The sequence below is a fragment of the Phalacrocorax aristotelis genome, chromosome 17 (genome assembly GCF_949628215.1).
Source record: "Phalacrocorax aristotelis chromosome 17, bGulAri2.1, whole genome shotgun sequence".
Lineage (NCBI taxonomy): Eukaryota > Metazoa > Chordata > Aves > Suliformes > Phalacrocoracidae > Phalacrocorax > Phalacrocorax aristotelis.
This window is the reverse complement of record NC_134292.1, coordinates 1,037,888-1,050,718: the sequence shown is the minus strand read 5'-3', so window position 1 is coordinate 1,050,718 and position 12,831 is coordinate 1,037,888. Positions and strand designations below refer to the sequence as shown.

Below are 12,831 nucleotides of genomic sequence, written 5' to 3'. Positions count from 1 at the left end.
TCAGGTAGAGCAGTGGGATGATTCCCGTATTTAAGGATCACCAGCCAGCCTGAAGTGACTACAACAGACCTTGCAATGTTGTACTTCAGGAATGGAGCAGAAGCTTATCAGAAAATTTTGGTAGTCTTTTAGGTCACTACTTTCTAATAGAAGACTTGGTGGAATCTCAAAATCCCTTCAGTTGAGTTTTGTTTTTTTAATGGACTGTGCTCTTGGTCTTCAAAATCATCCTCATCTCTAAGAATAATTTGCACGCTAAGGCAAACCTGGTATCTTTTGAAGTGTGATAATAACCAGAAGGCTGGTAGAACTGGCTTTCTGCAACTCCCTTGGTGTAGAAGGTTCCCTTGCACAGTTACACCTACTCCCCCAAAACTCCAGGTGAACCGGTCAGTTGGAGAGGAGGGCCAGGCTTGTATAGATCTCAGGAGCCAGCTGGAGCAACGTGCACCTTGATCTAAATTGCCCTGGACTGGTTTGGAGCCATGGGACACAAAGGGGACTTCTAATACTGCAGTAAGCAGAGTTTTGTGTAATGGGGGAATCTCATCTCTGATCTCACCTCAACTTCGAACGTCTCTTTCCATATTCTTGATGTAAAGGACATTCTTCAGTTTGCTAGTTTTTCTCCTCCCCACCAGTCTTGGAGTAATTTTGCAGAGGACAGATGAAGAACTGTTCTGTCTTTAAGATCAAGACTTCGCTTTTGATGTTTGGTCAGCAGGAAGTGGATGTCTTTCATTGGAGACCTTGGTACAAATGGGTCTATGTTAAGAAACAAAATTGGGTTGATGATTTGATGTGGTACTTAAGGCCACATTATGAAATCATGCAATAACTCTGTACAATTTATGGTTTTCAGGAATGCTGAAGAGAAATCTAGGGTTGAAATAGCAGCAGTATACCAAGCACACTGCAGGACTGGACTGTATTCATAGCTATTAAGCTTTTGGTTTACTGTCTGTTTTAAAAGAGCCTGAGATAACAGATAGGGGGCTTCAGCGTTGGACTGAGGTTTGTGATCGACTTATCTAGCAGATCCTTCTCTGGGTGATTTTCTAGAACACATCCTGGAGCAGATGCTTTCTGTCTGGTCCCTTTTTGTCTGAACTGGGCCCTTGGTGGCCTAGGCTCAAGATCACTGCTTCACCTCTGCCACCGCAGGGGGTCACAGCTTTCCCTGGAGTGCTGCCTTGCAAACGGAACACTGCAGTTTGCCTCTTCAAGGACACGTAGCATTGCCCGAGATGTGTCATGTGCTGCCTTGGCAAATTCTAAATTTTAAATTACAGATCTACAGCCTTGTGCTGCTGTTTCTCAAAACCTTCTTTGGCCTTAATTCAGGATCCTTTAGGTTGACACAAATACTTCTGCTGTGGGTGCTGGCTTCAAAGCATAGGGTCTCTGCCGTCTCTCATCATTTGTTGCCCTTCCAGGAGTAATTCATTTGAGCTTGTTCGTCTCTGCAAGATGAAAGTTGGCTGAACAGACAGACACGTTAAGAGCTAAATGCTAATACCAAGTTATTAGGGAGTGCTTTCTATCCAGAAGGCCTAAGCCTTTTCCAGAGGAAGTTGATATTATCTTTTTAATAGGTTGTGAAACTGAGGCCAATGCCCTCTCTGCAGCCCTTGGGATGTGGAGCACAAGTCCCTGACACCCACCCCAGCACAATCCTCTGATGGTTCTTTTTGTTTTATTTGCCTCTCCGAGCACACGTCTCCCGGATGGTCCCAGCGTTGCCTTCCATTATTTCTTTCAGAGGAAAAGAAGGAATTGTACCCTGTTCTCCAGCACGCATCCTCCGTGGTTTCAGTCAGATGTGTGCTATCACGTGGCTTTTCTAGCTCTGCATGCTTCTCCCGGTCCTTGTTCCAGAGGCGGAAAAACATGCTGGAAGAGTTATTGCTCTTCTCCTTTTTATTTGATGTTCTTTGCCTGTCTCTGCAGAGCCATTTAGATAAGGGGATTTATCAAGCTTGAACTAATTAACCCCGGATGCAGGAAGTCAGAATGGAGTGCTCCAGCTATGAAATCCTCAGACTTACCCTGGAGTACACATGGGTCTGAAGGAATTTCACATCTCTCTTCCCTTGTTGGCAAATCACTGTGGTGAACTTTTGTTGTTGCCTTACTGGCCTTCTCTCACTAATGTGCCATGAGGGTGGTTTGTTGGCAGGGCTGTTCAGTAACCCAAACTGCATGTACCAGGATTGCATGCAGCACGGGGTGCCTCTGCTGTCACTTAAAGGTTCCTGCTCTTGGGGATGTTTTTTTTCCTTAATTGAGAGAGGGGGTTGATTTTGATAGAAATACAGTAATTTTGCCTGTAGGAAGATGCTTTAGTTGTTGCCAATCACTTTCTCAGTGCAGAACTGGCAGCCAAAGAGTGACTTCACAAAAAAGGGAGAGAAGCAGCTACCTGAAAGGTCAGGACAGGAAAGAAATGGTTGCTTAGTTGACTGCATGGAGATTTGTGCCTTCAGAACCTTCTCCCCCTTGTTTTTATGTTGCCATAGGTCCAGTGAGTCTTAAGAAAATAGCTGTCCAAGACAGAGTTCAAGAATCTTGGTTTGGTTTTTTTTGTGTGTGTTCCCTGGCTGTGCTTGGTGGTGTCAGGCTGTCCAGGAAGTGCAGCAGGACATGGATCCCAAATGTGTCCTGCCAGGGTTAAAGAGTGATCCAGACGGGGCTTCTGAAACTCTGATCCAGAAGAGAGACCTCCATGACACACATCTGGAAACGGTGAAAAATGTGGGGGCTTCCAACAGAATCCAAGCCAGTGAAGGGAAATAATCTCGTGCCTACCTTCAGGTGCCAATCTCTTGTCAGCACTAGCATAGCTGAAGTGCTGGTTCACGTGGGAATCCTTCTGTCGCTACGGCCATGAAACTATTTCCCTCCTACAGGAGGGGGTGAAGGGGCAGGAGGGAGGGATGTCGTTTAATCATACAAAGATCAGTCACACTTTCATCCTTGTGAAGAATTGCAGTGCCAGATTTAGTATCTCATTTTGGCACCAAACCATTTGAAAGTACCTTTTACTCTATTGCAAAGGTCAGAAGTGCGGGTAACGAGTCCCCTGATAATTCACCGCAGACCTTTCCCTTGAAGGGCAACACCTCCGATAAAAGTGCAGGATTGCAAGTCAGGAGGTGATAAACTCTGATGGAGATGTTCTTTGCAGCCTGGAAAGGGTGCATAATTTCTGTATGTCTGCTCTTGGGCTGCTGGGAAAATAACACCATCTTATCTGTAAGGAGCGAAGTGAGCACTGTTCTGTTAACGTCTACGAAGTTTGCAGGCACATTTAACGGCACTTTTTTTTTTGCTGGAATTACCTGCTTAGGTTATTTTTTCCTTTCTCCCCTGTGCATTGCTGCACGAGCAGAACTGCTTGCTTCTTTGTGGCCAAGACTGGGGAAATAGAAATAGTCTGGGTTAAGGCAAAAAAAAAAAGATAGAAAGGTTTTTGATAGGATTATTTCAAGGTGGATCAGTTCCCTGGGCCATCTGCAGTGCAGATGCATGAGTAGCTTGTTCCAGCACATGTGAGGGAAGGCGGGTAATGGCAGAGAGGGGACATGCAGTGAGCAAGCGATACCTTGAGCTGCTGTTGCTGTCAAGAGCATATTGTTGAACCAGACCCAGGTACTCTTGGCCTAGCGTGTGTCGACAATGGAGAGGAAGACTCGATATTGCCAGTTCATGTTCCCTCTGCTTTGACTGAAAGGAAGGCTTGAATCCGGTGTAACTTCACCCCATGTTCGTTGTGGTTTTTACTGTTTTTTCCAGATTGCCCGACAGGAAGGAAGAGTCATTTTAACCTCTGGACTCCCATATCAGACCGTAAGTGTTCAGAGCTTCTGGCATTTTTCTGGCATTGTATCATTGCGTGGTCTGGGATGTGCAGTGTAGAGAAGAGGAAAAGTCAGATGTGAATGCAACAGCTGGCTTGGCTTTTTCATGTTTTCTGCACTAAAAACTGCATTAAGGGTCTTGAGAGGTTTGCTGCTTCCAAATGACCAGAGCTCGGGGTGAACTGTTTTTTTTTACTCAGTACTGCAGCAGTGGGGGGAGCGATTGCTCTCTGTGGGGGGCGGGGGGTGGAAATCAAGCCAAGCAATCCAGAACAAAGTGTTTCTGTTTGGCCTCACTGGCAGGTGAAAGGCAGCTCAATTCCCATACTTTTTATCACAAAGAGTCTTGTTTACTGACTGGCTCCACACTGCCGTAGTTTCAGCACTTGAAGACGTTTCTTCAGGCCTGGAAGGGAGAGAATGGAAGCCACCACGCACGTGTCCTGGTGGAAGCTGTTGGCTGTAGAGGTTTTGTGTTCCTGTAGGTACACAGAAAAACCCAAATCAAAATCCAGCCTTACCCTCAGCACCAGATGTTCAGAGCCCTTCATGAGACACACTTCAAAATGGAGTGTTGGTGGGAATATACTGAACCTATCCAGTCAGTGGTTGCATTGTTATGATGCCTGCTGCAGGTCCTTTGCACTTTGTTACTGCCCAAAAACTCATTTGGAAGAGTGAAACTGTTCCAAATTAGACACATGAGCCAGAGTGCAGGACTTCTTTGTCACAAACTATCAATATAAAAGCTCCCAACTACTCAAGTAGCTAGTTGGGGTATTTGCAGAATGTAGGTTGCTCATTTCCTACATAATGGCTGAGCACTGAAAAGTCTCCCCCCCGATGAGACACTGTGAGGCAGGTGCTGCAGTGCCACATTATGGGTTCCTTATCCAGACTGTGGTTCCTTGAGCCCACAGGTGGTGTAATAGGTAACTCAGCATCCAGCATGATCTTACTTGGCAAAGCTTTAACTTCAAAGTACTGTGTAGGTATTGCAAAAGGAAAATAACTGTTTCCCAGTATACGATACTGTCCTGGGAAATGTCTGGTTCCCTTTGTTCCTTTGCCTTTGTATGCCCTACGCAAGGACAGGATGGCTCTGCTAGGCTCACATACTTGCGTGTAACTGATCCCACCTTGCTGTGAGTACTCGTCATGTTCATAAAGATGTGTCTGAACTTCCCAGTGCTTGTTCCCAGGCACAAACTTCTCTGCTAAATGTGGAGCAAAAGTAGAGGGACTGTCCATGTCAACCGCTTCAGATTCATTGGCCATCAGTGAACTCAGATGAAATGATGTATAAACTAGAAGGGTTGAAGTGGTAGAACTGTCATTGGACATCATCTCCATCATTGTGCTTTTGCGTACTGTGTGTGATCTGGCCAGGTTTCCTGTGAAAGCTGTGATTAAATTCAGTTTCCTCTTGCTACCCCTGTCAGCACCACACCACCAAATTATAAGTTGAAGGGGACTCGGGCCATCGTGTTTCTTATACCTATAGAATGCTGCAGTGCTTCAGTAGTCTCAGAGCTATTGCAGCAGTGGCTAAGTGTTAAATTACCAATTGTGCTTGGTAGATCAAAATTTAGACTGTAACACATACTAACTCCAAATATTATTTGTAATTAAAACCAAACCAAGCATATTAGGAAAAAACCCATGGATCATGGTCCATGGCCTGGCTCATTTATTGTCTGTTTGGTTTATGACTTGTCTTTTGAAGCTGCAGTCCCAGGTAGCAGAAGGAAGGTGTTTCTCTGTGAACTGCTCAGAAAAGGCGAAAGAACAGGCCCTGCAGGTTCTGAAACACTTCAACGTTCAAGTATCCCTGGCGGATATCTTCAGCCGCTGCCAGGTAGGACAAGGCTTCTTTGAGTTAAAGTTCATGCTTGCTCGCCGTTTCTTGCACAGCAGGCACTGCCTCAGCTTTTTGAGTCTTGTACTCAGTGTATTCTGTTTGGTTCCCAAGATTTCTGCCTGAACTTTGGCAACATCTTGCAAAGCTGTGAGGAGTTCTGAGTGTGCTAACATCCGTCAGGAGTGTTGATGAGTAAGTCAGAAGAGCAGAGGCACTGCATCTGCAGCTTTGCTAGAAAGTCTGCTGTTTTTCTGAGTTTTGGTACTTGGCATGTGTTGTGGCATTGACTATCGCAGTTATTGTCTCTTTGTTGCTGTGTTCTCTGTCTAGAACACATGCTGTTTTAATTACAAACCATGTTTAATTATAGCTCTGTGATTCTGATAACATTTAATTACTTTAATAGGAGGATTTTTTTTTTTTACGACTGCATATTTTTTTTCAGAAGCTATTAGGTTAATTCATGTCTATGCTAGTTGATGCCTCCAGATTGTGTTTGGCACTGGATATCTGTGGATTGTTGCTAAGAAGAAGTTTAATTGTGTTAGCTCAAATCTCCATCTCCTCCAGTTTCACTCCTCTGTTTGTTACAGTAACACGCTGAAACCTATCCCTTCAAAAACTGTAATATAAACCAACTTGAAACTTCAACATCTCTCATCTTATCAGTGTTTAAAGCGAGAAAAAGAAGAAACTGCAAATCTGGCTAGAAAAGGAGCTTTCTCTTAAGAATAAACAAGCCAGCTGAACACTTCAGTGAAATCTGGCTCGGTGCCTTGTGGTCGAGCTCATGGGGTCTCCTGGCCTGGTGGAAGTGCACAAGTCTTGTAGGAATAGCAATGACTTCTGAGCAAACACACCAGAGAGCATTTTCTAGACCACCGCTTATATCTGATGTCGGTTGTTGAAACTGTTTCTATAACTTGCAGAGAAAATGAGAGTTGTCCAGCTGTGCAGGTTGTCTCTAAGAGGAGAATGACGTAACGCCATGCAGATTGAATCGACATAATATGGGTTGATCTTACTTTAGGATAAATGTATATTCAGATATAAGATACTGTGTTCAGTCTTGTGGTTTTATTGTTCCAAGAACAGATTGCAGTCATTATATAGTGGCACACTGGCTTCTTTGCTATTCTAAAAAAACCTTTAAAAAACCTTGTGGATTCTCTGATTCCCTGAGATCCCATAAAATAGCAGTGTTCTTCCTGATGGTTGTTAAAATACCACAAGAATAGGCACACATAAAAAAACACGCTGCAGAAAACTCTGTTGTATCTGTGATATCTGTAATAAATGCAGAAGACTGTGCAACATACCATATAAAACTGACCCCTTGCCCATGATCTGGAGTCTGGAACTGTTTAACTATATGGCTTTTTAGTACACGCTGTCTTAGTTTACAATATAAATAGGGGTAATCAATCTGGCTAGGAATATACACTAAGTGTTCTCTTCCAGGAGAAATGCCTTCCCTGTAAATTGTGGTGGTAGAACAGCTGCATGTTTTAGACCGTTAGGCATGGGAAGATGCTGCCATTTGTCAAATGGCTCTGTGTTCTGAATCATGTATTTACCTACATTTAAGGCTTTGGCTTTTTGGAGCTGATTTTGTTCAGCTGTCCTCTACAGACTGTGCAAGTTTTGCTAATATGTTGCTGTTGCTCTCAAGGAGAATCCAAGCTCTTAGAGCTGCGCAGGTCAAGCAGATGCCCAGAGTTACCCAGGTGTGCTCAGCACTGCAGCTCTCGGTAGGTCTGTGGGCGAGGGGAGAGCGGTGGGCAGCTGGTAGGAAGGATCGTACTGCCGAACTACAGAGTACTGACTGCCCAGGTGAAAAATGGCAAATTTCTGCTTTTAAGGTGGTGCTCTGGGGCCACGGTAGCCAATGGAGACCTCAGCACTTCATTTGTAAGTTCTTTCTAAAACATCTTAATCCTCTGCAAACCTAATTGGGCTTAATTAGGACAGAGGCTAGATCCTTAAACTGCTGAGCGGTGCCTTCCATACAACCAGTTCTGGTCTTTAACTGGGTTACAGACCTCAGGACTTGCAAACTGCTTTGAGGTCTGCCACCTCCTTGCAGAAATGTGTATTGCCAATGGGTGACCCAGGGTTTTGGCTGCCCCTGTAGCAGGGGAACACTGGTGGCGTGCAAGCTGGGACCTCCAGAATTGCCCGAGCGCTGCTCCATACGTGCTCAGCAGAAGGAGGCCACGTAATACTCATTTGTAACCTGGGCCACTCTCCTTTCTCGCCATTGTGGAGCTTGGCCGGCCAGTGTCTGAACTGTGGGCCCGGCAGGGAAGGGCAGCCCTGTTGTGCTTGCCAGAGCACTGGAGGTGGGTTATCGGCTGTGATCATCCATTGTAGATAAGCATTTTCTGTGTGTCACAGGAAGCAATGTGGCATCCTGCCTGACTCTCTCTGTCTCATGGAGCAAGGGCTTGTTTTGTCTCTTGGGCTTCTAGTCTGTAAATGATTTGAGTCAATATGTCAGCAAATATTGTTGCTGTAACAATTAATGCATGTAGTGCAGAGCACACAGTAAAAATAGGTCCCAATTCAATGTGGTACCAAAGATCGCTGTAAAATACATTTCCTCTGTCAGCTCCCTCAGCAGGGATGGACGGTCTCTCTTTTGCAGATATAAAGAATGGGCTTGCTTTGTAACCCTGCCAAAATACTGCCTTTTTCTGTTAAAACAATGGCAAATACCTCTGTCTGACTTAGAGCAGCAAGTGCACGGAGAATTTCACCCATGGGCATCTTGCCATTTCTGCTCTCAGTTGTGCTGGGCTTCCACTTGGTTGCTCTGGCTAAAGGCTCCAGAAATGGAGAGTGCTGCTGGCTGCATCAGTTATGGCCTTCCAGGTATGGTCTTCCTATTGCATGTGTCTCTCAAGTGCTCCGTCTTAAGGACTCCCTGGTAGCCATGGAGACGTTTTAGCCAAGCCTGCTGTTGCCTTCACTGAGGAACATTTTAGGGGGGCTGAATGAAAATAAGATCAATTCTGTCTTCTGGTGGCATCCAACACACACACACACACCCCCCAGTAGTCATACATTTCCTAGCCTTAAAATCTTTGAAATGAACCTATTCCCTCTATTTGAAACACAAATGTCTTTTGTCTGTCACCTCTGCACACATCTGAATATCTTGTACACAGCTTTTCTTCTTTCTAGATATCCAAAAGTAGCTCCTTCAGAAAATGGTGATGTGAAATGCATGCTGGAGGGTGTTCTTACATGATAAATTCAGCATATTGGTCCCTTACACTAGTCACGCAGATCTTTGTAGAGCTGTCAGCAGCCTTAGGGTCAGCTGCCAAACTGGCTTGAGTGGAAGACCAATAATCTCTGCTCTTGACAACTTGGAGGAGATTCTAAGACAGAAATTGCATTTAAGAAAGAAAAAACCAAAACCTGCTAAAGAAGGTGACCTACTGGATGGCTGCAGTTATGGATATGAACATCTGCCAGCTAGGTCATTTTACAGGGGCATTGAAATTTGGCTTCTCTGATAGGTACGTCTGTTCAAGGAGGAGGTTCTCTCCCACCCACCCTGGTGCTGCAGCCACCTGTGCTCAGATGAGGTGTCCGTGCATGGGGCATGCCTGCCTGCTTTGACGCTCGCCTCTGGCCTGAGAGGACAGCAGGAGGACATGAACTCCATTAGCCTTGTAAAGAAACACTTGAAAATGGGCATGATTTCGCAGATATTACCTGGACGACTGACTTGGCTTTTTCCATCTTGCTTTTCTGTTCCGTCTCACTGAAGATCCATCTGAAGCAGGTGTAGACAGCATCTATTGACCTGGCAGAGTGCACAACGCCTCTTCTTTTACTGCTCTTTCTCAGTGAGCCCGTGGTACCCAGGACATTTTGCTTCCTTTGGCTAAGGTATGGTGTCTGGCCTAGCCAACTTCTTGCCAGTGAAAAACGCTTGGGTCAAAGAAGATAAAATCAGGAAAGGGGCTGGCAGCCCTCGGCTGTGAGTAATGCTGCTCTGCGCAGCACTGACAGGGTGAAATTACGGTTTGAACGGTGATAAACTGAGGAGATAAACAGTGCAAGTTGTCAGCTTTAAATCTTTATATTGCAAATGTTTGTCATGATGGTTTGAAGAGAAAACAGTGTGTTCAGTGTTGAACGGGATCGCCGATAAATTACTCATGTTATAGAAGAACCTCGTCGTTAAAGGTTTATAACTCTGCTGTAAAATCCTTGCTGGTTTGGGGCTCTGCAGACAGATTTGGAGCCAGAAGGGCCTGTCCATCTTCAGAAAAGCTGAGCTGTGCTTTACTGAAAGAGTAAGTGCTGCTCAGCTCAATTTTGAGTCTGAGGCTTTGCTCTTGTACAAGGGAGGGAGTGGGCTGGGGCACCTAGGTCCTCTGATGTGGCCGTGCCACCTCCTTGCCTCCTTTGGGCCTCTCTTTCCTTTCCCACCCTCTATTTGAGTTGACCCTTTAGCCTTTAAGCTGTCTGGGGCAGGGACCCTGTTTGAACAATACCTAATGCAATGGGAGCCTGATCCCAGGTGAGGTTTCAAGGCTTTCCTGCAAGTAAAAACGATTGCAATTATATCCCTTGCAAAAATAAATGTGCACAGGGAAAAAAACCTCTCAGGCTCCAGTTGCAGTTTCTGCAGCCTAACAGCCCTGCATTTATTATAGGATTATCTGCAAATTCAAATAGGTTGTATCTTTCACTTCACTGAATGCTCTGATCCTAAATAAGCAACTTACATCACCTATTCTGGTGTCCTGTTTAACTTATGACCTCACTGCAGAATGAGCGCTGCAGAATGTGAGAGATAGCTGCTTTGTTTCATTGTCTGGAGATCTTATATCTATTTTTTTTTCTCCTCCTTCCCTGCTCTTTCAGTTTCAAAGCTGCTCACCCCAGCCTTTTAGCAAGGTGTTAGCATGGGATTAGGAGTAGGTGGGAAGGAGGGGGGGAGGAAGAGAGGAAACCAACATTTTTTTGGGAATTAGGTGCAAAAGTGTTCTAACAGTTGCAGCAAATGTTTCTGGTTTTTTGTGGTTAAGGTAACGAATTTCATTGCTGCAAAGCTCATCATGTGCAAGCTGATTTACGCAGAGGGAGCCCAGTATGGAGCAAGCCATTTAGCAGGGACAAAGAAAAAGGCCTTATGATTAGATGAAAAACCCTGTGCTTGGGGCACTTTGCGAGAACCTTTGAAGCCAGCCTGGGAACTCTGGTAATATTAGTCGATAATTAGTAATATAGATCCCTCAAGCTGTCGTTTAGGTTGAGAATGTGCATGTCTCTCATGAGCCTCTGTCACACCAATCTGATCAGCAGGCTTTTTTGTTCCTTTTATGTGGGTTGCTCTGTCGGTCCAGATGATGATGAGAACTGCCAGACATCATCTTTCTCACTAACTTGTGAGCCGAACGACTATCTTCCTGCTCTAGCGTGTCATGGAAGTGGGACCAGGGCAATTTTGTTTTGTGGTCACCTTTCCTACCCTGAGCAACAGTCATTTCATTCTTTTAAATGTACTAGTTGTCCTTCCCCATGCACAGCGAAAACCCAGTAGGACCTTAAAGGCTACGTATTTTGTAAAATGTTTCTGCCCCAGCAGACAGCAAGGGATTTGTCTCAGGAGTTGCTTAGGACAAAAAGCATCTGCAGCTGAAATGGGGCTGAGGCGATCATCAAAGAATTTCGAAAATGTCAGTTCTCGGAGCCCACGTTTCATCTTCTGAGATGCCGTCCGCTGATGTAACATCGTGTCCCTGTTTGCTTCCTTTCAGCCCTGAAATACGTTTGGAAAGGGCCGTGTCACCATCTAAATGAAGAACTAAGAAGGGTCTCGTGCGCTGGATTTTGTTGACCTGGGAATGCTGAGAAAGAGAATACTGTTTTGAAAGCCTTTGTGGTTTAATAAAAGGTTCATCCATAGGATGCAATTTGTCAGCGCCTACAGGTCAGGAAAACCTGTGATTAACAGCATCTGTGGTTTCCCCAGATGTGTGTTAGCTGTTTACTCCTCACCAGCCCTTAACCCAAACCAAAAACTCAGCCCTGTGCCTACCCACTACGTAGGCTGTGATTTCTTGCTTCAGAATGCCATTGTTCAACACAAAGGGTAAGGCCCTCTTAATCTTTTTGTTTATCCTGGGCTTGGCAATTTAGATGTAATCTGCAACTTGTGCTGCTGGGACTGGCCAGGAAGCACAGCTGGTATTATTCTACCTCTACAGACATTGTTGAGGGAGCAAATTGACCTCAAAAGGTACTTGTCCTGGGACTGTCTGAATGTGGGCGTTCAGTCGTGAATGCACCTAGCCCTGACGCAGCAGTGTTTCACTCAGAGGGCTGTAGCTCTTTATCTGGAGTGGCCCTACACGACGGTCGTTAAATAGCATCAGGGTTTGTGATAATTTGTCATGGCACATTTGTGCTCCTTGTGAGTCTCCAGTTGAGATTTTCATTTCTTTATCTCTAAGGCTTTATAAACTGTACTGAGAGCTCATAGCAAGTGATCACCATTACTTGCAGGGGCGCGGGGGCACACCGAAGTAACGTGCGTGCCCCGTCTGGATGGAGACCCCAGTGATTGAGCCCCAACCCTCTGGGTGCGGGGCAGGAGGATGGGCAGCGTGCTGTCCATGGCAGCTCCACCGTGCGATACGCAAGTCTGCACAGCATCACTCCTGTAAAATTCCCAGCCTGTAACTTGCTCGGCACTGCGCTGCTGTCCATGTAGAGCTCAGAGCCCCCCATAAAAAGGGCTTGACTGGGCCTAATTCTCACCAGTGAGTCCGGACAGTGCTGCCTGGTTCCCACAGACTGTACACTTCCCTGCCAAGATTTCAGTATCTTCAGAAATTCAGTGGAGCATGAAGGTCACAGCAAGGGAAGAATGACAGCCTGAGATTTTTTTTTCCCCTTTCACCAGCTCAGAGCAGACTGTTGTCTCTCTAGCATGTTGACTGTTTTCATCGGGTTAGCGTGAAGTTTGTGTTTTACACAGACCAGTGGAAGTCAGATATGGGAATGCAGCAGATCAGCTGTGTTTCTTCAAGGAAGACGGTCTCATGTTGCAGGCTTTCTTTCTCAGTGTCTGCAAAAGCTTGA

At 45.4% G+C, this 12,831-nt stretch overlaps 1 protein-coding gene across 26 annotated transcripts in view; it reads left to right on the top strand.

The window, feature by feature from the left end:
• EXD3 (exonuclease 3'-5' domain containing 3) overlaps window positions 1-12,831 on the top strand; it is a 301,170-nt gene that overhangs the window by 161,199 nt on the left and 127,140 nt on the right. For 25 of the 26 annotated variants that reach the window (XM_075112170.1, XM_075112169.1, XM_075112177.1 and 22 more), the window contains 2 exons: window positions 3,796-3,849; window positions 5,587-5,718. In XM_075112170.1, coding sequence (XP_074968271.1) covers window positions 3,796-3,849; window positions 5,587-5,718 — 186 coding nt within the window. The remainder of the gene's footprint in view (window positions 1-3,795; window positions 3,850-5,586; window positions 5,719-12,831) is intronic. The other variant, XM_075112164.1, reaches the window with a different exon arrangement.